Here is a 24,000-nt window from a genome sequence, read left to right as displayed (position 1 = left end):
CGCATATATCCCTCTTCATCCGCTCACCGGACCATACCCTAGCCACTTCAATCCACTCTTTCCGCCACCCAAGCTCCCGTCCTGCTATCTCCGACCATCTCTGACATGGCGGGCAGCGGATCTAAATCATTCACCTCCAGATCTGTCGACCCCGACCTCATCCCACGCGGCCCAGATGAGGATAACCGATGTCTGGCTTGCGCTCCGCTGCTCCCGAGAGAAGGCCCGTGTGAGGCAGCGCTCAGACTCTTTCCGTCGGGAATTCATTGTGTCCGCCCAAATGGCGCATGGATCCAGTGCTAGGTGTGTCGTCGCTGCCTCACCGGAGGCGATACGGGCCGTCTGGCGTCCGAACGCGGTGGAGGACACGCACCCTCTCCGTTAGCGCCCCGAGGCCATGAACGTCGTCTGACGCAAACAACATTAGATTGTGGAATTGGTTCGCTTGCTTGGAACAACAAATTCTTCAAGATTGCGAGCTATAACATTTTTTTGGATTTTGAGTAACACTTGGCACAAAATAAAAACTAGAACAATAATAAAATCTGGAAAAAAAACTCTAACAAAAACTCTAGCACAATTACTAGTGACATAATTTCTTCCCGACAACGGCACCAGAAAAAGATTTGATGACTCCCTTTAGTGATCCGGTAACGAGTAGCAAAAAGGTTCCCCGTCTCTTTCCCTAAGGTGTGACCTGAGTTATCGATTTTGTGAGAGGACGTGCACTACACCAAAGGTTTCTAATAAGCTTTTGCAAAAGGATTAAAATTCAGCTTTTATACCGGATTTAAATCACCTTTGTTACTAAAACACTTATAATAAAATACACGACATGAGGACTTGATTCTTACAACTATATATTTGTGATCAAGATCATCATGATCTTCATTCGTGCTCTATACAACACCCATTAAAATGTGCTTGCATCGAGACGTAGTGGGGATATATCCAAATTGCTTCTTGATCGAAACATGCCATGCATCTATCTACTACCCTCCGTATAATAGAACGAAATGCAGAGATCCAAGTCCATATTGTCCATCCATACACCTGATCATATAGCCCATAATACTCTGATCTTAGTGCCAATTGCAATCACTATTCCACCTCTTCAAACGCACGCCCGCGCAGTCCTGAGGCACCTATAGTCGCACGGTTCCGCCAATAAAAACCGTCCAGTCGTGCTCCTCGCCTCCCTCGCATAGTTCTAGTCACCCTTCATCGCTCCTCGCCTCCCTTCTCACACGTGGGGGTGCCTAGCATGTCATCTGCGTCGCCCTCGCCGGCAGAATCCAGTCACCCCCTCGCTCCTCGATCCTCGCGATGGCGCCTTCCTGGTGGAAGTGGAAGGACTTCCAGCCAACATGGCCCCTATCGCCCATCACTGACGGACTTGCAGCCACCCGCCGCTGCCCGCCCCTCGCAACTGGGCTTGCAACAAGCACGGACCTGCCAGCCTCACACCGTCAAGGAGGTTGCAAGTTCCTAAAAAATAGGCTTGATTGTAAGGCTTGTCGATGTGAACACGAGCATCCGCCATCTAAGGAGTGGCCTCCGACGGCGCTTCTTTCTCATCCTACACCAGCCTTGGTTGTAAGGCTTGTTGACGTAAGGCTTGTCAGGCACAGAGCTTGGGCCAGGCGCACCTCCAGCCTTTGACCACTCCATCGCCATAACGAGAACATTTGCCCGAGAAAGAAAACTCAAATCGAGTGATAATGGAGGGAACCCTAACTTCCCTTTTCTCAAAACTGATAGTAGGTCAAGGCCAGGAGGTGACGCGGGATCATCCTGGTTCAGCCCGAAGCAAAACTACTGAGGGAGATCGGGGCAAGGAAGGTGAAAACCTTAACAACAGCCTCTGGAGAACACTACTGCAGGATGGTCCTAACGCAACACATGTATCGAAGACCCTTCGACCAAACTGTGGGTGATGCATAAATCGCAAACGGTATGGCTCAAACGGACAAGTCCAGTCACTGGCCGGACGCATCCGCGGACCTTTAAGGCCAGATTTGCTCTATGGACAAGGGGCGACCTTTTTTTTTGAGTCACGCCAGGTCGTTCAACTCGTGCGTGTTTCGTTCATAGTTTAAAAAGGCGCGCCTAAGCAAGCGCTTAAGCACGCCTAGGCTCTAGGCGTTGGCAAAACGCATTGCGCATAATTACGCTTAATCTACGCATAATTGCGCATAAGCATATGCTTTGGTCAGTAAAGCGCAAGGCAGTGGCAAAACGCACAATTTACGCCTACGTTTTTTTGAACTATGGTTTTGTTTCGGCTCGGCTAGACCAGAGTATATCTGGCCATGGGTCGGGCCTTAAAAGTCCATGGCAGAAAACTAAGGCCCAGACCCTCCCAGGCCCTACCATCGGGCCTACTTTTCAAGACCCAACCCGACCCATCTGGTAAAAAGCCCTGAAAAGCCCTTAAGGCTTAGGGTCGTGGGCCGGGCCTCTTCCTTAAAATGCCAAGCCCAAGCCCGTTCAGGCCCTGCTGGTGGGCTCAAAACTCAGGCCCAAGCCCGGCCCACGAGCAAGCCCATCGGGCCTAGGCCCTGGATTTTAGGGCCGGGCCTAGGTGGACCAACAGGGCTGGAACGGAGATGGCCAGGACTATAGCTGGCCAAATGGGCCGGCCCGTGAGCACGCCGGCACGACCCGCCTTGGGCCAGGCATGACACGAGCTAAACGGGCCGGGCCCGGCATGCGGCACGCCATGGGCCGTGCCTGAGGCTGGGCACGCGGGCCGGCACGGCACAACCCGATTATGTTTTTTATTTTTTTATATATCTATATATGGCCCAACATGTAAATATAGGCTAAAAACGCTTAGTGCGTCAAATAACAGGCTGAAAATATGCAGCCCACCATGCTAAACATGCCGGGCCGTTTATTTACTGGGCCGTGCATGGGCCTGGGGGCCCAGCACGCGGGCCGGCACGGCACGGCCTGTATAGTAATCGTGCCTGGCCCGGCACGGCCCGCCAGGGCACGATTACGATGGGCTGGCCCGTTTGGCCAGGACTAGACCAGAGAGACCGGCCGGCCCATCAGGCCCTTCTTCTCCCCGACGAGAGAGAGTTTGCTCCGGGCTCGGCTTCTCTTCTTCCTTCGAGCTCCCACGCCGCACGCCCCTCATCTCCCTCCCCTCCGTCTCCGTCTCCTCTCCCACGCGCCGCGCCAATCCCCGCCACTCCCAGCGTCGCCGGCGCCAGGCCAGCTCCACCGAACATCCATCACCCAGAACACGAGATCCGAAAGGCGGGCGGGCGGGCGGCGGCGGCGGCGGCGGCGCGGAGGATGGCGGCCACGCTGTCGCAGCTGGACGACGGCATCGTCCGCAGCATGGCCATCGGCGCGGTCTTCACCGACTACGTGAGCCTCATTGCCTAACCCCCCAGCCCGCCCCCCTGTTTGTTCCTTCTGCCCACGCTAATCTGCCGCGGCGAATCGGCTGGCAGGCCGGGAAGATAAGCTGCCTCGACTTCCACCGCAAGGAGGACCTCCTCGTCACCTCCAGCGAGGACGACTCCATTCGCCTCTACAACACCACCAGCGCCACGTGAGTCCGCCGCCCCCGCTTGGGTTCACATCTGCTCTTTTAGTGCTTCTGCCTGTGTTAACTGAACCTCGGTGTGCTAGAGAGGTTACGGCATGTGGGTGGGAAGTGTCTGGCATCTAGTGCATTTTGAGTGTTGGCCTATAGATTCGAGTGACAGTGCTGGGTTCTGCTGTTTGGGGATGCTGGTAATGGGCTACTTTGATCTTAGTGGTATCTTGCAGCGATGCTTCTGTGACTATGTTAATAAATTTTATGGTGATTTGCTTCACAAGTAGGAGTACAGCAGCATTAGGCCATTGACTATTTGTGATGCAAACCCCTAGTAATCTGATGTTGCATGTGTTAGACATAATTCTGTAGGATTACATGATAGGATCTTTAGGCCTAGGCATTAGATCGCGAAAACATGATTAGACAGAGAGGTAGATCTGCAGGGGCACAAACGTTGGTCCGTGGCTCGGCCCCTTTACGTTATGTTATCCTTCCATCCCAGTGGGTCGTAGTCTCGTAGATCAATTCCAACATTCCCCTCGGCTCAACTACTTTTGCCCATTGTCCATAGGAATAATATATGAAAGTAAGGTGTTACAACAACCAATGAAATGTCGTTGAACGTCAATACTTATAGTACGCATCCTGTTTTGAAATGGAAAAATATTACTTATTGGGAGTAGTTCATGTTAACGGTCCCATAATTCTAGGATCGGAAGGCTTCCCATAATCCCATGCCGGCTACATGCTCATGAAAAATAGTGGGTGTTAAGCTTTTAGTGAGCGGATCCGCAAGCATACTTGTCGTACTGATATGCTTAACATTAATAGTTTGATCATGGATTCTTTCACAACATGATACTGTTTGTCAATGTGCTTGGCAGCAACACTTAACTTGCTGTTACTCGTATAGAAAACTACGAGTTCATTATCGCAGTATAATGTTAGTGGTTTAGGGATTTCTTACTATCCACACACCCGACAAAATCAGCGTATGAATAACCTACAACTTCCACATTATCAGACCTTCTATACGTAAGCATGAAATCTTTAGTGCCTTGCACGTAACACAATACTTTCTTTGTGGCCTTTAAATTTATCAATGTTCAGGATATCGGTAAATGGTACCATATTGGTCGGGTGCTTTGTATGGATAAATCGGTGAATCGCCCTATTATAGCTGAATATATTAGTAACCCATTTATCGGTAGGTTAACCAGGGCCATATCAATATATCCTAGGCTTAATAGGTTAACTAGGGCTCTATTAACTGAATTAACTGGTACCATATTCAGCACAGCAGCAACACCAATGTTCCAAAGGAGAGCACAACAGAAGCAAGAACACAAGTGCAGAACAGCAGCAGTAGGAGTGTGGTACATAACAGAGGAGAGGGGTTTACCTTGCTGTTGCCTGGGCCAAAAAAGTGCCTGGCAGTTTATCGGCCAACCGATAATTCAGCCTGACAGCCGATAAATCGGTTTGTCAGACTGATAAACTGCCCCTACCAGTTAATGAATCAAATAGGGCCTTTTCATATCGGAAGGGGTCCGAATAGCGATTAACTGACCGAGATGCTGATTAACTGGCCGATATTTGGAACATTGAATATAACATATATGCAGATGTCCACTTCATTTTCTTTTATTTAAACCAGAAGTGCAGATGTCCACTTCATTTTCTTTTAAACCGGAAGTTCTAATAATCTTATCGAACTTGAGGTACCATTGTCAAGAAGTTTGCTTCCAGCCATAAATGGATTTCTTTAAATGATCTGCCATGTATTTTTTTCTTCCATGGCAAAACCTTCAGGTCATGTCATGTACACATCTTCGTTCAAGAATGATGTCTTGACATCTATTTGATGTAGCTCTAAATCATAATGAGCTGCAAGTGCCATGAAAATTCTGAAAGAATCTTTAGATGACACATGTGAGAAGGTTTGATTATAATAGATCATTCTCTTTGTGCGAAACCTTTTGCTACAAGTCTTGCTTTGAAGTTAGAATCTTTTGACGTCCTCTTTGGTATCATATTTGGTTTTTTAGACTCACTTGCAGCTTGCCTTTTTGCTCCATCAGAACTTCTACCAAGTCCCAAACATCATTTGAACTCATAGACTTCATCTCGTCTTTCATGGCAACCAACCATTTGGACAAGTTTTCACTTTCAGTAGCTTCCTTATATGAGACCAGATGTTCTACCTTCCCTATGTCATTTACATCCTTACTCATGTAAGTGACAAAGTCGCTTGGGATGGTTCCTTAACCTTGTGATCTTCTCACAGGCTCATTACTTTGTACATTTCTTCTTGCACGGGGAGGACGAGGATTAACACCAGGTTGAGGATCATCAGTAGATTGAGAAACCTCATCATGCTGAGGACCTTCATTAGGCCGAAGCTCCTCATTGTACCGAGGATCCACGTGAAGTTCAGGATCACTAGTAGGTGTCTCATGCATATTACGCCTAGGGACAAAATTCTCTTGGATAATTGGGGATAGAACATACACCCGCTTCTCCTCAAGATCAATTGCCCTAGCCTTTGTGACTCCATTATCCTCAAAAACACCGCTTGCCCGATGTCCACAAACTTGGTGGTATGACGTGAGCAACCCTTTCCTCTAGGAGCTTACCCATTGAAAAATCAACTAATTGTCTTTGGGCCCCACTTTTAAATTTGTGGATTCATACTTTAGCTTTAGCACGGGCAGCCCCACACACGCAAGTAATTTGAGCTTGGTTTCTTTCTTGTCCACATCTCATAAGGTGTGCCTGTTGCTGACTTAGTTGGAACAAGATTTAGCACATGCATGACTGTCTTTAATGCCCCCATCCAAAGGTTCACTGGTGATCTTGAGCAGCTAAGCACGGTTCACACCATATCCATAAGGGTGTGATTGCGACGCTCAGCCATGCCATTTTGGTGAGGTTCACCAGGTGTTAAATAATGAGCAATGAGTCCATTCACAGTTGGGAACTTGGTAATAAGTTCCTAATCTACCTCTATGTTAATCATGTTTAGGTGATCTAATGTCTAGGCCAAACAATTCTATCACGCTACCCTAAAGAATTATGTCTTAACATTGGTATCAGAGCGTTCCATTCCCCCTCGTAATGTGGCCCAAACGATGGTGCCATAATTTCGAAGAATTACTAACGCCTTTCCATTTCTTCTCATCTTCCATTCATCACTCACATACGTAAAAATAATAATTAAGGAATAACATGTATAATTTGCCTCATCTGACACCGACGCCAACATTTTTATCACACTGATTTAAAATGAATTGTTTGTTGCCAAACATGCATGCATACATGTCAACATCCACGCAAGAAACAAAAACTAAATTCCTACTTAACTAGATACATAAAGACCATTATTTCATTGAAGCTTGTAGCTGATGTGAAGCTCCAATGTGAGAGATCCTGCAGTTTCAACATCGACTTCAATTCCATTAGCTACCTTAAGTTTTTTTGCCGCTTGAGTTATAATTTCGGTCGTAACGAATCCCTACATGGAGTTAGCAACTTGAGCAGTTGCACCTGAATCAATCCACCATGACATTCTAGAGAAATCAACATAAATTGTTTCATCATCAAAAGTTATTTCATCAATACCTTTTTTGTTAGCCATTTGAGAAGCCCGGGCAATCCCTCTTAACATGTTCTGGGTGTTTGCAGAAGTTGCAAAGTCTCTCTCCATCAGTATTCGTAGCATTAACATTAGAGGGAGCTGGAGGAGCCGAACGATAGCAACTTGGCTCTTTACATCCCTGGGCTTTGGCTCATCTTTCTTGAGGACTTGTTTTTTGTTGAGCTTATGATTGCCATGGTTTCATGCTCTCTCTTCGCAGAGTTAACATGAAAAACATGGTCCTTTTGTTTGCCTCTCTGTTCAAGTTGCTCTCGTTCTGCTCCTCCAACCCTCTCTAATGTTAATGCTACGAATGTTGATGGAGAGAGAGACTTTGCATCTTTTGCAAACACCCAGGACATATTAAGAGGGATTGCCCAGACTTTCTCAAATGGCTCAACAAAAAAGATATTGATGAAATCACTTTTGTTGATGAAGCACTTTAAGTTGATTTCTCTTGAATGTCATGGTAGATTGATTCAGCTGCAACTGCTCATTTTGTTAACTCCTTGTAGGGATTTGTTATGACCCAAATTATAACTCACGGGGCAAGAAAACTTAAGGTAGCTAATGGAATTGAAGTCGATGTTGAAACTACAGATCTCTCACATTGGAGCTTCACACCAGCTATAGGCTTCAATTAAATAATGGTCTTTATGTATCTATGTAAAGTAGGAATTTAGTTTCCGTTTCTTGCTTGGATGATGACATGTATGAATGCATGTTTGGCAACAAACAATTTATTTTAAATAAGTGTAATAAAAATGTTGGCCTCAGTTTCAGACGAGACAAATTATACATGTCATTCCTTAACGATTTGGTATGCATGTGAATGATGAATGCAAAGATGAGAAGAAATGGAAAGACATTAGTAACTGTTTGAAATTGTGGACATTGTCGTTTGGGCCACAATTTCAGGGGGGGGGGGGGGGGCACTCCGATACTAATGTTAGACATAATTCTTTACGATTACGTGATAGGATCGTTAGGCGTAGACATTAGATCACCTAAACATGATTGAATAGAGAGATGATTAGGAACTTAGGATCAGTTCTTTTGGGGCTTATGGGTGGCTGCCAAAATAAGCTGCCCCCACCCAGCTTATTCTGGCAGCCCAACCTAAAATTTTATTCTAGAAGAAGCCTACTAATTAAAAGCTTATTTTGGCAGTCATCCATAAGCCTGAAAAGAACTGACCCTTATTGCCAATGGGTGCAGCCATTGGCTTAGTGGGGCGATGTCCCGTGCCTGCTCGAGGCAGGCGTGACATAGGCTCGGTGAATATGTCGGTGGCGGGTACCGGCGATCATCTGGACGCCACCGGCACTGTTTCGCCGTGTTATCCGTTCCCCCCCCCCCCCTCCCCCCCTCTTTTTATATGGCCCTGGCGATCAGGCAGCCGAGACAATGTTGGTTAGGGACGCCCCTGATCAGGGTGTGTTAGTTTGGGGCAAGGGGCACGAACGTTGGTTCGTGGCCCTCCCCTTTATGTTACGTTATCCTTCCATCCGAGCGGGCCGTAGATCAATTCCAACAGCATGCTGGTCAGTACGATCCACTTAGATGATTTAATGTTGTTTGTACTGAGTATTTGTTCATGGTTATGCTGCAGTATGCCATTGTCTTATTTATTTTCCTACTGCAGTTGCTTGTTTTTCTTTGTCAGATTTAACTTTTTTGTATGCGACCCTGCATGATGCCAGCATTTTGCTTTGTTTCATGCACTTGTGTCATTGACTATTATTGACAAGTGCTAGAATTTGGACTTTTTTTTTAGGTTGTCGAAGACAACTTATCATAAAAAACATGGTGCTGACCGTGTCTGTTTTACTCATCATCCGAGTTCCATATTATGTTCATCAAGATACAATGTGGAGTCAGGAGAATCACTTCGTTACCTGTCATTGTATGACAACCGTTGCTTGAGATATTTCAAAGGACACAAAGACAGGTTCAACAAATTTTCCTTGGATTCTTGTTTGTAGCAACTATTTCAAGGGTCAGATGCTGAGGCCTGCATTCTTTTTTATGTCATTTCAGGGTTGTTTCACTATGTATGTCACCTGTCAATGATAGCTTTATGTCGGGGTCACTTGATCACAGTGTCAGAATATGGGATCTTCGTGTAAATGCTTGTCAGGTTTGGCCACAGAATCTGTTAATTTGATCACAAATAACTTCAATATGCATATTTTGTATTTAGCTGATGAAAAGTACCAATTTATCCTCTGAGTGCTTTTCATGCTTACACGTTTAGCATTCAGGGTATACTACGTCTGCGTGGTAGGCCTTCTGTTGCATATGATCAGCAGGGACTTGTTTTTGCTGTAGCAATGGAGGGAGGTGCTATTAAGCTGTTCGATTCTCGGTCATATGACAAGGTCTGTATTGAACTTGAATCTCAAAGTCATATATCTAGAAAGCACGTGAAATTCTCAATCTTGTGAAAGAAACCACTTTCAGGGTCCATTTGACACTTTCTTGGTTGGTGGAGATACGGCTGAAGTGTCTGACATTAAATTCAGCAATGATGGCAAGTCTGTGCTTTTGACTACAACTAACAACCATATATATGTTCTGGATGCATATGGAGGGGAGAAGGTCAGTTAGCGCTATAATTGCAGAATTTTGCTTCAGACATCGAGCTGTAAAGTGCACAGTTTCCTATATCTTGTCATTAACAACAATATATATTAACTCATCTTTGTCTGTTATTTTGTAGAAGTGTGGCTTCAGCTTGGAGCCATCTCGCAACATTGCAACTGAAGCTGCTTTCACTCCAGATGGTCAATATGTAATTTCAGGTAATGTTTGGTTTTTTCGTGCATCTTCCTTAGGATATTCTGCTGCATACTACCTCTGAACTTACCCAACATGTTGACCTGTAATTAAGCCTTAGCATGTAATATCATCTCTAGTCTCACTCTTTTCTCCCTTTTGCTTTTACTTTGGGAAGAGAGCTTATAAGATTCATCAATATATTTTTCACCTTCAACTTGTGTGTAGCTTTTTTATCAGCATTAGAGAGGCATTTATAGTTATAGTGTTACACTGCTTTCACGCCAAGTAAAAAGTTAAAATATCATAGCGATGATAATACATCTGATATGGTGGTTTGCTTCCCATTCTCAATTCTGGAGCACTATTGCTGAAAGTGAAACTTGGAAATATCAAATTTGCTAGAATGCTTTAGAAAAAGCACTGACCAGGTTGCGTGGCAAAAGCTGTTGCTGAAAACAACATATGCTTTGATGTTGCAGGATCTGGTGATGGTACCTTGCATGCTTGGAACATCAATACAGTACAGGAGGTAGGTACCACTTTCTTAAACTTTGATTACAGCGTGTGTTTTGTTGGCTTAGTTTCTTTTCCTGTTGCAGATTGCCTGTTGGAACAGTCATATTGGTCCTATCACTGCTTTGAAATGGGCCCCTCGTCGAGCTATGTTCGCAACTGCATCAACCGCACTAACTTTCTGGATTCCCAACGAATCCAGTTCGAGTTAGGTCCCTGAAAAGGAAGATGGAACGTGGAATACACTAACTTAACAAAAGACTTGTATCATGTTCTTTCCTTGACAGGACAGGTACTATGTATGAAGTATCACTTGCTTTATTACCATATATGTGGAAACAGTGATGTTGGTTCCCTGTAGAATGTATTGAAGTGCTCCCTTTATTTTTTAAGTATATAATATTGCACACTTGCTCATTATTTTCTCTTGTGGTTCTGTCATCGTACATAAAGTCGCCCCGAATTCTTCCCTGTGCTATCCTAGTGCATTTGTTTTGGAGAATCGGGAACTTGTTCCATATTCTTTTGTTGCTGGAACAGGGTAGACTTTTGCTTAGAATATGATAAGCTGGCCTTCTTATATCGCTAAAGCTCTCAGATTCCTGATATTCTTTATCACCCCAAGATGATGAGGGCATAACGTTCTCTTCAATTTGTGTAGATTATCATTATGTGGGAACCTGATCCTTCTTGTCGCCTTGTTATTCTTAGAAAAGCCGACGAATTAACCACTGCTAGCTTTATTCTTAAAAAAGCCAATGATTTAAACCACTGCTGACTTTTAAACAGTGTTGACATACTTTTTTTAATAGTTTGGGTTGCTTACCACATGTGTCACATGGTTGCTGACTGTAAAACTTTTGAAAGATATCAGAACAATTACAACAGCATTCTTGTAGAAGTTTTCAGTATCCTGGAGGAGGTTCTCTTGGTTGGATATTCAATCATGTGGGGTAATCCCAAGCGTTCATTTACATGAAAAACTACGCAGATTCATCTTACATCCACCTCATTTCATGTCTATTTTAGCACTGATGATTTTCCTTAGCAGCAAGTTGAAGAACTACCATGGGATTACACCTGCTAACTTCTCTAATGCAACAATATAAGAAAAGACCAAACGAAAGGGCAGGGTGCAAATTACAGAACCATCAGTCGTCTACACCAAAGCGGTCCATCAAACCCGAAATAGCACCTTGCATCATTATTACTGGGAGCAGCAAGGCACGACATACAACATGAAGCACTAAACCATAAAATCAACACCGCTAGTCATCTATCAAACATGCAACAATGGAACAGATTTCCTGCCCAAGAGACACCCCCTACTTCTGCCTCATGTAGATCTTGTGCAAGAAGGACTTCAGAACCTTCTGAACAGGAACGCTCGGCTGGGCTTCGATATCAGCAATCAGCTTCTTGTAGCTCTCGCTCTCGTACTCATGGAATACCGCCTACAATAAATAATAGTCAAACCAGTGGTTAGACACTGCCATATTTTGCGGAGTATGAGAATGCCAGTAGCTCTTATTATATGAGACACAATATTATTTGACCGCTCCAGCAAGAAGTTTTCATCGGCAGACAACTATTTTGCTGACTATGAGAATCCAGTGGCTCTTATTATAAGACACAAGTAGATTACTTTGACAGGTCCAGCAAGGAGTTTTCCGTCGTCAACTTAGACCAATTTAAGCATACTACAGTAAATAGTTGTTCATAGGGGGTGCAAGAGTGAAGGCCCATCAAATGAAGTTTTGGTTTTCAAAGATACGAGGAAAAATGTTACTTTGACGAATACTCAGTAAAACAGTAAAATATTTCCTGTGAGCATGTTGATCAAAAGTAAACATGCTTAAGTGAATGAAATGGATTGATGCGTTATATTCTGATTCATAGTCCTACTAAATCCATTACAGTCCACATATAAATATAACAGGGTTAAGTGTTAGACAAACCTCAAGGTTAAGTTCTTTGTAGAGATCCTTCACTTTTGCCACACATGCTGGATCTTTCTTTCCATAGTTTTCCTGTAGAAGCATTAACTGTTCAATAACAGCCTCCATATTATTCCAAAGGGCAAAGTAGCGCAAAGGTGACTTACAAATAGAATGCTCTTTTGGCTCTCATCAGCATGCTCAAGAGCTTGGACAACTAGCCAGGAGCACTTGTAATCTTCAATGTCGGTGCCGATCTATGTTAAGACTCAACGTTGATCAAATTGCAAGAGCTAAATAGAACACATCAACAATATAACAATTGCCATTCATTTTGAAACAGGCACATGCAGTAATGCACTAACCTTGCCAATAAATTCAGGATCACCATAACAGTCCAGATAATCATCCTGTAATAAGAAAATGTATATTAATGCTAAGTAGACTAATGGTGGTCGCAGCCAAAAGATTAATATCATAATGTGTAGCGAAAATAGGAGTTACCTGAACTTGGAAGTAAGTTCCCATCTCAACAAGTATGTTCTCTACAGCACCGTAGTTCTCCAAACTCTCACCAGAGAGTAGTAGCGCACATGCAACCTTTCATAAAGCAGCAGATCAGCACCAGTTGAATCAGTATCAATTGCCAAAACAGAGATGTGTACAGAGAAGATAAAAGAAACATAGAATGATCATTTTACCGGCAGATAAAATGAATAGTAGGCTGTCTTGAATTGAACAATTCGGCGGTGGCTGCAAAAATATTAGAGCTTCATATTAACAATAAACAAATGGTATATCACATATCAATTATTACCAAGAAATATCAAACAAAAGAAGACTGTGCTCCTAAATTTATGCGCGATGAAGCATGCTAAAGAAGTTTATCTCAGAGTTGGCACAATGTCAACTTACACCCCAATGTTATATTTCGTTAGATCTTTTTCTCCCTCGTGGGTTGTAATAAGGTCCAGCATTTGACCAGAAGCTGTCTTGAACTCAACCTGGAAAAACATGACAAGGTAATCACCACCTGTGATGATCCACAAGTTCAGACTGCACATGTTTCCTCAGCATACTATGTACTTACCTCGTTGAATAAATCAAGGAGATCGGCATAGTAAGGCTTCTTCTTAAAGTGGAGCCGAAGCATTCTCGAAATATGGTTGCGAAGGAGAATCCCATCATTTACAGCAATGAAGCCAACCTAGTTTATCAGAAAAGGGCAGCATTACGGATAAGTTTATTTGTAACATTGGAAAGAAGGGACTACAGAATGTTCTTGAACGAAGACAAATGAGTTTTTCGAACACTGTAGCTGGAAAGGACAATTTAGTTTTCACTAACCTGAGGCACCCTAAACCAACAAGGCTGCCCACGTCGAGTGTGGGAGTCGTCCATGATATCATCGAGCACAAGAAAGAAGGCTTGAAGCTACACAGACAGCAGCAAATCTTAAGGGGGCCAATTTTGGTTGCTATAAATTCACTGGAGCAACACTGAGAGACGGGGAATTACCCATTCAATGCACCAACCGAGAGTGGAGGCAAGAAACATCTCCTCCTCGGTAAGAACATCGACGCCTTTCAACAGCTTATAGCTATCGACCACAGAGAGCCCACGGTTGCACTTTCCTATCATTAGCAACAACAACAGATTAGAAACGCGGTAGCTTCTTGTAGTACTACTTAAGAAGAAAACCTGTAGCCCGAATTCATCTCCTCACCTCCCAGTACATTGTAGTCCAGCATCTGCTCCAAAAAAGAAAATAAAGGCACGATATGTTAAAATAGCAGAACTGAACCAATAAGAAGATCATTGTTCATCCAGTCTCTGTCTGGAGCATCTTGAGAATTTTTTTTAACATGAAAAGTAAAAACAGCATGCAAAATGCAGCATCATGCCTACACATTAATGACAGGGAAATGGATCTCTACATATAGAAGTAACTAATGACCACGCATGCTCTGTTTTAATAACGGGTATAACAAATTAATAGTCCACTTCGAAGAATTTGAATCTAACAGAAACGATTACGATGTGTTTGACATTTTGTCCTTCAAATTTTTGACTATACTAATAACTTGTGAGAACCATCTTGCTCTTAAACCTAGAACGGCCCTCCGGCAGATCACTTGCAATTGGAAAGCATTTAATCCTACTTATTAACTGTGCACGAGCTTCAGATTTTGGTTTCTGTACTTGCTAAATATGATCCAGCCTTCCGTACTAAGCCAAATTAATTGCCGATTCAGCCTTGGGCAGCAAACCGGCGCACTACTACTAGCAAGCCAGATTGATTGCGCTCCCACCCATCAAGGAGCCGATCTCGCGCCAGCTCAGTCAAATCTTAACAGCGGAACCCAGCAAGGAAGGAGGAGCTGGAGGCAGCGGGGCGGGACGAAACGCGGAGGAAAGCGGAAGCAGAGGAGGGAGGGAAGGGAGCATTACGCGGTCGATCCACTGGTGCGACGACTCCGTGTACTCGAAGGCGGGGTCCCGGAGCAGCTCCGCCTTGAGCGCGTCGTAGATCCGCGCGAACGCCGCCTTGGTCTCCCCACCCCCGCCGTTCGCCGCCGCCGCCATTGCCTCCTCAAACAGAGGAGGGCAGGGGAGGGCAGCCGAGGAGGGAGTAAATCGGCCGAGAGGGAGGGAGAGTGACCTCAGTACGGCCGCGCTGGGAGGGAGGAGGGGGGCGGATGGCGGGTGGCGGCTGCGAGGGGCGCGGGGCGCGGGGCTATTTTAGGGGCGGGGCTGCGACGGCGACGGGTGATGGGCGGAGGGGAGACTGGGGATCGCGATGGCGTCGAGCTCGGAGCACTGGCAGCGGCTGCCAGTATTAATATATACTGCTACGAGTAGTAGTACTCCAGTAGAGAGGGGAGGGAGGGAGGGAGACGATGCGTGCGAACAGTGTCCGTCCGTTTCGTGCGCGATCTGGATCTGTATTCTGTACTGCCGTGCTGGAAATTTGGGATTCGCAGTTCGAATCCGCATATAATTTTATAGTTTTCCAGCGCGTTCGTCGCTGGCCCGGCCGCAGCTGGTTGGCCTTTGCTTTGCCCTCTAGCAGCCGTCCGACCACCAGTAACTTTTGTTTGTTCTAAAAAGGGAAATCTGAGGGACGACTAACTCGGCTTGCATTGTGAATTTATCTACGCTCGTCTCGTCACGCCATGTGCACGGACTAATCAACATGCCGTGTTTGAATGGATGAATGAATTACGGGCGTTTACTTCGCTGGTCGAGAACGAAATGTAGGGAAAAACAAGGCGATATTTTCGTAAAAAAGATTTAACGTGTTAATCGACGGGGCGTGCTCGAAAGATATTTTTTTAGCATCAGTACAGACATAAGCGCTCATATATACGCGCGTACAATCATTCCTATGAACGCACACGCGCACACCCTACCCTTATGAGCACCTCCGACAGACCGAGCCGACATATCATCTTGACATTTACGAAATCACCGTAGGCGCCTCGTCATCGACGGGAACGTCTCCTCCCACTGAAAGCGCATCACCGGAAATCCTGAAATAAATCCAGGAATAATGCGAGCACCAGGATTTGAACCCTGATGGGTTGGGGATACCACTGTCCACCTAACCATCTCAACCACAGGTTAGTTCGCTGCTCGAAAGATGTTAGGTGGTGTCGGATCGATAATTCCAAACTAGTTTTGGTAACCGAGAACAAAATATGACGGAAACAAGGTGTCGTCTCGTAAAAAAGGCTAATGGAGTTTGTCGGTCGCGCCACGGAAACGTCGAATGTGAGTAGGTTGATCACGCGACGCGACGGGGACCACGTTGCTGGACCCACTGAGGCATCACGCGTGGGTCACCGTTGCCGATGGCGTCACGCATGGGGGTGGAAACGGGTGGATCACGCAAATGGGTGCAAAACGATGGGTTGTGGGCTTGTTATATTTCCCTTTTTGCCAATACCGTCACACAAGGGGGTTGCAAACGGGTGGATCACGCAAAGGGGTGCAAACCGACGGGCCGTGGGCTTGTTATAGCGTCACGCAAGGGGGCGCAAAATGAGTGGATCACGCAATGAGTGTAAACCGACGGGCCATGGGCTTGTTATATTTCCTTTTTTGCCGATACCGTCACGCAAGGGGATGCAAATGTGTGGATCACACAAGGGGGTGCAAACTGATGGGCCATGGGCTTGTTATATTTCCCTTTTTGCCGATGCCGTCAGACAAGGGGGGGGGGGGGCAAACGGGTGGATCGCGCAACGGGGTGCAAACCAACGGGTCGGGGGTTGTTATATTCCCTATTTGCCGATAACATCACGCAAGGGGGTCTAAACGTGTGGATCACACAAAGGGGTGCAAACAGGTGGATCGTGCAAAGGGGTGCAAGCCGACGGGCCATGGGCTTGTTATATTTCCCTTTTTGCCGATAGCGCCACGCAAGGGGGTGGAAATGGGTGGATCACACAAATGGGTGCAAAATTGACGGCCGTGGGCTTGTTAGATTTCCCTTTTTGTCGATACCGTCGCACAAGGGAGTGCAAATGGGTGTATCACACAACGAGGTGCAAACCGACGGGCCGTGGGCTTTTTGTATTTTCCTTTTTGCCGATACCGGCATGCAAGGGGGTGTAAACGGGTGGATCACGCAACCAAGTGCAAACCGGCTGGCCGTGAGCCTGCTAAATTTCCCATTTTGCTGATCGCTTCACCCAAGAGGGTGCAAACAGGCGTATCAGACAAGGGTTTGCAAGCGGGATCGTGGGGTTGATACGTCTCCGTCGTATCTACTTTTCCAAACACTTTTGCCCTTGTTTTGGACTCTAACTTGCATGATTTGAATGGAACTAACTCGAACTGACGCTATTTTCAGCAGAATTACCATGGTGTTATTTATGTGCAGAAACAAAAGTTCTCGGAATGACCTGAAACTTCACGGAGCAACTTTTTAGAAAATAAAAAATACCTGCAAAAGATGAAGGCCAGGGGGCCCACCACCGGTCCACGAGGGTGGGGGGCGTGCCCCCTACCTCGTGGGCCCCCTTGAGCTCCTCTGACTCCAACTCCAACTCTATATATTGTGTTTCAGGGAGAAAAAAATCAGAGAGAAGAATTCATCGCGTTTTACGATACGGAGCCGCCGCCAAGCCCTAAAACCTCTCGAGAAGGATGATCTGGAGTCCGTTCGGAGCTCCGGAGAGGGGAATCCGTCGCCATCGTCATCATCAACCATCCTCCATCACCAATTTCATGATGCTCACCGCCGTGCGTGAGTAATTCCATCGTAGGCTTGCTGGACGGTGATGGGTTGGATGGGATCTATCATGTAATCGAGTTAGTTTTGTTAGGGTTTGATCCCTAGTATCCACTATGTTCTGGGATTGATGTTGCTATGACTTTGCTATGCTTAATGCTTGTCACTAGGGCCCGAGTGCCATGATTTCAGATCTGAACCTATTATGTTTTCATCAATATATGAGAGTTCTTGATCCTATCTTGCAAGTCTATAATCACCTATTATGTGTTATGATCCGTTAACCCCGAAGTGACAATAATCGGGATACTTACCGGTGATGACCGTAGTTTGAGGAGTTCATGTATTCACTATGTGTTAATGCTTTGTTCCGGCACTTTATTAAAAGGAGGCCTTAATATCCCTTAGTTTCCGTAAGGACCTCGCTGCCACGGGAGGGTAGGACAAAAGATGTCATGCAAGTTCTTTTCCATAAGCACGTATGACTATATTCGGAATACATGCCTACATTACATTGATGAACTGGAGCTAGTTCTGTGTCACCCTAGGTTATGACTGTTACATGATGAACCGCATCCGGCATAATTCTCCATCACCGATCCATTGCCTACGAGCTTTCTATATATTGTTCTTCGCTTATTTAATTTTCCGTTGCTATTGCTATCATCACTACAAAATACCAAAAACATTACTTTTGCTATCATTACCTTTTATTATCATTGCCACTACTATCATATTACTTTGCTACTAAACACTTTGCTGCAGATACTAAGTTTCCAGGTGTGGTTGAATTGACAACTCAGCTGCTAATACTTGAGAATATTCTTTGGCTCCCCTTGTGTCGAATCAATAAATTTGGGTTGAATACTCTACCCTCGAAAACTGTTGTGATCCGCTATACTTGTGGGTTATCATGGGGTTGTTATATTCCCGCTTCTGCCGATTGTGTCACGTAAGGGGGGGGGGGAAACCGGCGTATCATACAAGTGTTTGCAAGCGGGCGAATTGTGGGATTGTTATATCTCCCTTCTGCTAATTGCGTCGTGTAAGGGGGTGCAAACAGGTGAATCATGGGTTTCTTATACTTCCCATTCTGCTATAAGAGGGTGCAAATGGAGAACAAACGTAGCAAGTTATATTTTCCTTTTTACTGATCGTGTCAGGCAAGAGGTGCAGACGAGTGGATCTTGGGCTTGTTATATTTCCCCTTTTGCTAATGGAGAACAAAATATTCCGAAAACAAGCTTTACCTTACAAGAAGATCATTGGCAAGGCTACCACCTTATGTAGAAGCAAGCCATGGCCCGCTCAGCCCAGGAGCAATCCCCCATGATGAGCCAACCTAGGTGAGGGAGTCCTAGATTAGGGGGTCTCCGGACAGCCGGACTATATCCTTTGACCGGACTATTGGACTATGAAGATACAAGTTTGAAGACTTCGTCCCGTGTCTGGATGGGACTCTACTTGGCGTGGAAGGCAAGCTAGGCAATACGGATATGTATATCTCCACCTTTGTAACCGACCTTGTGTAACCCCAGCCCCCTCCGGTGTCTATATAAATCGGAGGGTTTTAGTCTGTAGGACAACAGACAATCATACCATAGGCTAGCTTCTAGGGTTTAGCCTCTTCGATCTCGTGGTAGATCAACTCTTGTAATACTCATATCATCAAGAACAATCAAGCAGGACGTAGGGTATTACCTCCATCAAGAGGGCCCGAACCTGGGTAAACATCGTGTCGCCTGCCTCCTGTTACCATCCGCCTTAGACGCACAGTTCGGGACCCCCTACCCGAGATCCGCCTATTTTGACACCGACATTGGTGCTTTCATTGAGAGTTCCACTGTGTCGTCACCGCAAGGCTTGATGGCTCCTTCGATCATCGCTAGCGATGCGGTCCAGGGTGAGGCTTTCCTCCCCAGACAGATCTTCGTATTCGGCGGCTTCACTCTGCGGGCCAATTCGCTTGGCCATCTGGAGTAGATCGAAAGCTACGCCCCTGGCCATCAGGTCAGATTTGGAAACTTGAACTACACGGCCGACATCCACGGAGACTTGATCTTCGACGGATTCAAGCCCATGTCGGACGTGCCGCACAGTCGCGACGAGCATGACGTAACTCTGCTGTCAAACGATGTTCGGGAGATCGCATCCGCAACCACTCCGGCTTTCAATCTGGAGCAAGTCGCGCCATCCGAGAGCGGAGGGATGGACCCCGCCATGGAGGTCTCACTCTCAGTGGCGATAGAGCCGGATACTGACTTCACCCCTTACAAGAGCCATGTCGCCGAACCACTGGATTCATCTCCGGCCACGGACTCCGAGCCGCTCACATCCGTGCCCGTCGAGTCTGACTGGGCGCCGATCATGGAGTTCACCTCCGTGGATATCTTTCAACACTCACCTTTCGGAGATGTGCTAAATTCATTAAGGTCCCTCTCCCTATCAGGAGAACCTTGGCCGAACTATGTCCGGCTAGAATGGGATGCGGACAACGAAGAAATTCGCTGCCCACCCACCACCCACTTAGTAGCCACTGTCGACGACTTAACCGACATGCTCGACTTCGACTCCGAATACATCGACGGTATGGACGATGATGCCGGAGACAAATAGGAACCACCGCCCACAAGGCGCCGGACCACCATTTCATCACATGACGTATACATGGTGGATACACCCAGAGAGGGCAATGGCGAAGAGACAGCGGGGGATGCACCCTCCAAGAAACCCAAGCGCCGACGTCAGTGGCGCCGCCCTAAGTCCCGCCATAGCAAAAACAGCGATAACAGCGCAAGAGGGAATAATAGTCCACTCGACTCTGGAAGAAATGACAACTGCACCACCCGGTGGCAGAAAACGATCAAGATGCAAACTGCAAACATAGTATGGATCCGACGTCCGAACACGATGACACCAAGGATAAGCCTCATCAAACCCCATCTGGGGAAGAAAGCAGTCCAGACGAAGATGCACGCATCATCCAGGAAACACACTTGTAGCAAGAGAACCTCCGCAGAAGGCTTATTGCCACAGCGAGGAGCCTGAAGAAACAGAAGCAACGGCTCAAGGTTGCACAAGATACGCTCAACAGCAAGTGGAACAAAGTAACAAAGTATGGTGGAAGTTACCATAAAAATAGCTATCCAAAGCGCAAGCTATTACCAGAATTCGACGATGAGGCCTTAGAGCCCATACAGCCGAAAAGTGATACGGCCAACCGGCCGGATCCACCACCCTGCGAACCCGATAGAGCGGCTAACAAAGTCGTGCATATGTCAACACACGATCTACGTGAGAACTTGCGTCAGAAATTCGGCGCGACCAGATCTATCTATGGATCTAGGAAGCGCGCTACGGTACACAACCAACACCAAATACTACAACCGTCCGAACACCATGGCGCATCCCATTACAGGGGCGCCGCACACCCCTTATGTTTCACTGATGAGGTGTTGGATCACGAATTCCTAGAGGGATTCAAACCGGTGAACATAGAGGCATATGACGGAACCACGGACCCTGGAGTCTGGATAGAGGACTTCATCCTCCATATTCATATGGCTCGTGCAGATGATCTCCATGCCATTAAATACTTGCCCCTCAAGCTTAAAGGGCCAGCTCGACACTGGCTGAAAAGCCTCCCCGAAAACTCAATTGGAAGTTGGGAGGAGCTCGAGGACGCTTTTCGGGCCAATTTTCAAGGGACTTATGTCCGACCTCCGGATGCAGACGATTTAAGTCATATAATCCAACAGTCCGGAGAGTCCGCCCGAAAACTTTGGAACAGGTTCCTCACCAAGAAGAACCAAATTGTCGACTGTCCGGACGCCGAAGCCTTAGCAACTTTTAAACACGGTGTCCGAGACGAATGGCTCGCCAGACACCTCGGTCAAGAAAAACCGAGAACAATGGCAGCCCTAACAAGCCTCATGACCCGCTTTTGTGCGGGCAAGGACAGCTGGTTGGCCCGTAGCAGCACGAGCGACCCAAGCACATTCGAAGTCAGGGATGGCAATGGTAAACCACGACGCAACAAAAACAAGCGTCAAAATAAAGAAGGTAGCCCAGATAACACGGCAATAAACGCCGGATTCAGGGGCTCCCGACCAGGTCAGCGGAAAAAGCCTTTCAAAGGCAGCAGAGAAGGACAATCTGGCCTAAACAAAATTCTTGACAAACTCTGTCAGATTCACGGCACCCCAGACAAACCTGCAAATCATACCCACAGAGAATGTTGGGTCTTCAAGTAGGCCGGTAAGCTAAACGCCAAACACAAAGGGGAAGAGACACCAAGCGAAGACGAAGATGAACCTCGCCACCAAAACGCCGGAGGACAGAAAAAGTTCCCACCAGAGGTTAAAACAGTAAACGTGATCCATGTGACAAAGAGGAGAAGCAATCACGCATTCCGATGCACACACGCCATAGAGCCCGTCACTCCTAGGTTCAACCCCTGGTTGGCTTGCCCGATCACTTTTGATCGTAGGTATCACAATACAAATATCCGGCGCGAAGGACTGACGGCCTTGGTGTTAGACCCATTAATAAATGGGTACCATTTCACAAGGGTCCTCATGGACGGCGGCAGTGATCTAAATCTGATATATCAGGACACAGTCCGCAAAATGGGGATAGAAAAATGGGGATAGACCCAACACAAATAAGCCACAGTAATACTACCTTCCAGGGAGTAATACCAGGCCAAGAGGCCCGCTGTACGGGCTCTCTACTACTAGAGGTGGTATTCAGTTCTCCCGATAACTTCCGAAGCGAAACGTTAACTTTTCACATCGCTCCATTCCGAAGTGATTATCAAGCACTACTCGGGAGGGCGGCTTTCGCTCGTTTTAACGCAATACCGCATTATGCTTTTCTCAAGCTCAAGATGCCCGGTCCACATGGCATCATCACAGTTAGTGGAAATATCAAACGTTTTTACGTACGGAAGAGGACGCGGCGGCTCTAACAGCCGCGAACTAGACGGCCTCACCAACCAGAAAAAATGGAAGGTCGTCAAGACCACGGACACGGTTAGACGAATCCGGTGTTCCATCATATTTACATGAGATTGGTTTTCGAACCCTCATAAAATGATACCAGGGGCTTCCCGCGTGTAATCAGGGCCAGCCTGGCTCAACTTGGTTTCTCTTGAATTTTGATAGTTCATTGATAATAACCAACTCTTCTTTCTTTTTTTTGGCACGACAACTTTCACCTAAGATCTTTGCTTTTGCAGATGACAATCGTGCTACACCCGTCCAGGACACGACACAACGGAGACACAGGCGCAGACGTGCAGCAAGGACCCACCCAAAGGTTTCTCTTTAGATCAAGACCCTGCGTAAACCTTTTTTACTATCTCTTGTTGCTCACATCCTCTGGATACTCCACACAACCGAGAAGGATGCAGGCGTTATTGGCATGTGGCCACGCCAGGATTTTGCACGTACCTGGACACATGGGGTTTCTTATTAAGGGAATTGTTTAGCCCGGTGTATGTTATAAAGACCAAACACCTTAGGGAGTGTTCGGCGTCGCGAGTTTGGCCCTATATGCATCAGCTCCGAATCATGTCTTTGGTCAAATGTTGGGTTTGCCCGGCTCCCACGTTTTGGTACCTTACGTTCCGTTATATCGGCTAAGGTAGCACTGGGAGAACTACTGCGATTGTGCCCTGGTTCATCCGGATGAGCACCTCAGTAGAGAAAGCCGAAAACTGACTGTCATGATATAGCGAGAGACTGGTCAACCACTCGATGACTCATCGGAATCTTCGGGATTCCTCCGCATTAACGAAGGACCGCTTCCCGGTCATGTACGTACGCGCCCCGTATTCGGACGAGCGCAGAAGTACCAGGGGCTATATAGTAGCCCCACTGTCAAACTCCTATGGCTAAGTGAAAGTGTTAAAGCAATATAGTCCGATTGCCTCGTTCGCTACGCTATCACCTCCTTAACGGACCAAGACACTGGATCAAGTGTGGATATGCATCTTTTGCAAACACCCCCGCATTATATGCGTGGGGGCGGAAGCCGACGACTGCAACCTTTCAGGTTATACACATATATACATAAACGGCCGCACAGGAGGCACCATAGTACTTTCGGGCAAAAGTATAAATACAGCCTTGATAATTCAATAAAACATTGTTTTTACAATGGGAATACATGTCACTTGAACATAACATTCTTCGAGCACTGGGCCTATATTGAACGAGCGCCGTCAAGAACTTCTTCAAAGTAGTGCTCGGCAGCCACTCGGCCTACGGCCGAACCCTGTGTCGCAACAGTGGTGGCCTCCATCTCCGCCCAATATGTCTTGACACGGACA

General features: G+C 46.4%; 2 protein-coding genes across 2 annotated transcripts; one reads left to right on the top strand and one right to left on the bottom strand.

The window, feature by feature from the left end:
• The first annotated feature begins 3,067 nt into the window (after nucleotides 1-3,067).
• On the top strand, nucleotides 3,068-10,910 carry LOC125527450 (protein ANTHESIS POMOTING FACTOR 1). Its single transcript, XM_048691958.1, has 9 exons — nucleotides 3,068-3,381; nucleotides 3,468-3,568; nucleotides 8,974-9,147; nucleotides 9,237-9,336; nucleotides 9,461-9,577; nucleotides 9,660-9,797; nucleotides 9,919-10,000; nucleotides 10,457-10,506; nucleotides 10,577-10,910. The coding sequence occupies exons 1-9, from the start codon at nucleotides 3,307-3,309 to the stop codon at nucleotides 10,700-10,702; spliced, it is 963 nt and encodes a 320-aa protein (XP_048547915.1). The 5' UTR covers nucleotides 3,068-3,306; the 3' UTR covers nucleotides 10,703-10,910.
• Nucleotides 10,911-11,564: 654 nt separating this feature from the next.
• Nucleotides 11,565-15,235, bottom strand: LOC125527446 (farnesyl pyrophosphate synthase). Its single transcript, XM_048691956.1, has 12 exons — nucleotides 14,879-15,235; nucleotides 14,154-14,178; nucleotides 13,946-14,061; nucleotides 13,775-13,861; nucleotides 13,518-13,634; nucleotides 13,343-13,431; nucleotides 13,129-13,180; nucleotides 12,932-13,027; nucleotides 12,793-12,837; nucleotides 12,595-12,684; nucleotides 12,449-12,520; nucleotides 11,565-11,944 (listed from the first exon to the last, which is right to left on the bottom strand). Exons 1-12 carry the CDS (start codon nucleotides 15,011-15,013, stop codon nucleotides 11,816-11,818), a joined length of 1,053 nt encoding a protein of 350 aa, XP_048547913.1. The 5' UTR covers nucleotides 15,014-15,235; the 3' UTR covers nucleotides 11,565-11,815.
• Between the last annotated feature and the right edge of the window lie 8,765 nt (nucleotides 15,236-24,000).

The sequence above is a fragment of the Triticum urartu genome, chromosome 1 (genome assembly GCF_003073215.2).
Source record: "Triticum urartu cultivar G1812 chromosome 1, Tu2.1, whole genome shotgun sequence".
Classification (NCBI taxonomy): domain Eukaryota; kingdom Viridiplantae; phylum Streptophyta; class Magnoliopsida; order Poales; family Poaceae; genus Triticum; species Triticum urartu.
Note: the sequence above shows the minus strand (reverse complement) of the source record. Positions and strands in the feature narration are given on the sequence as shown.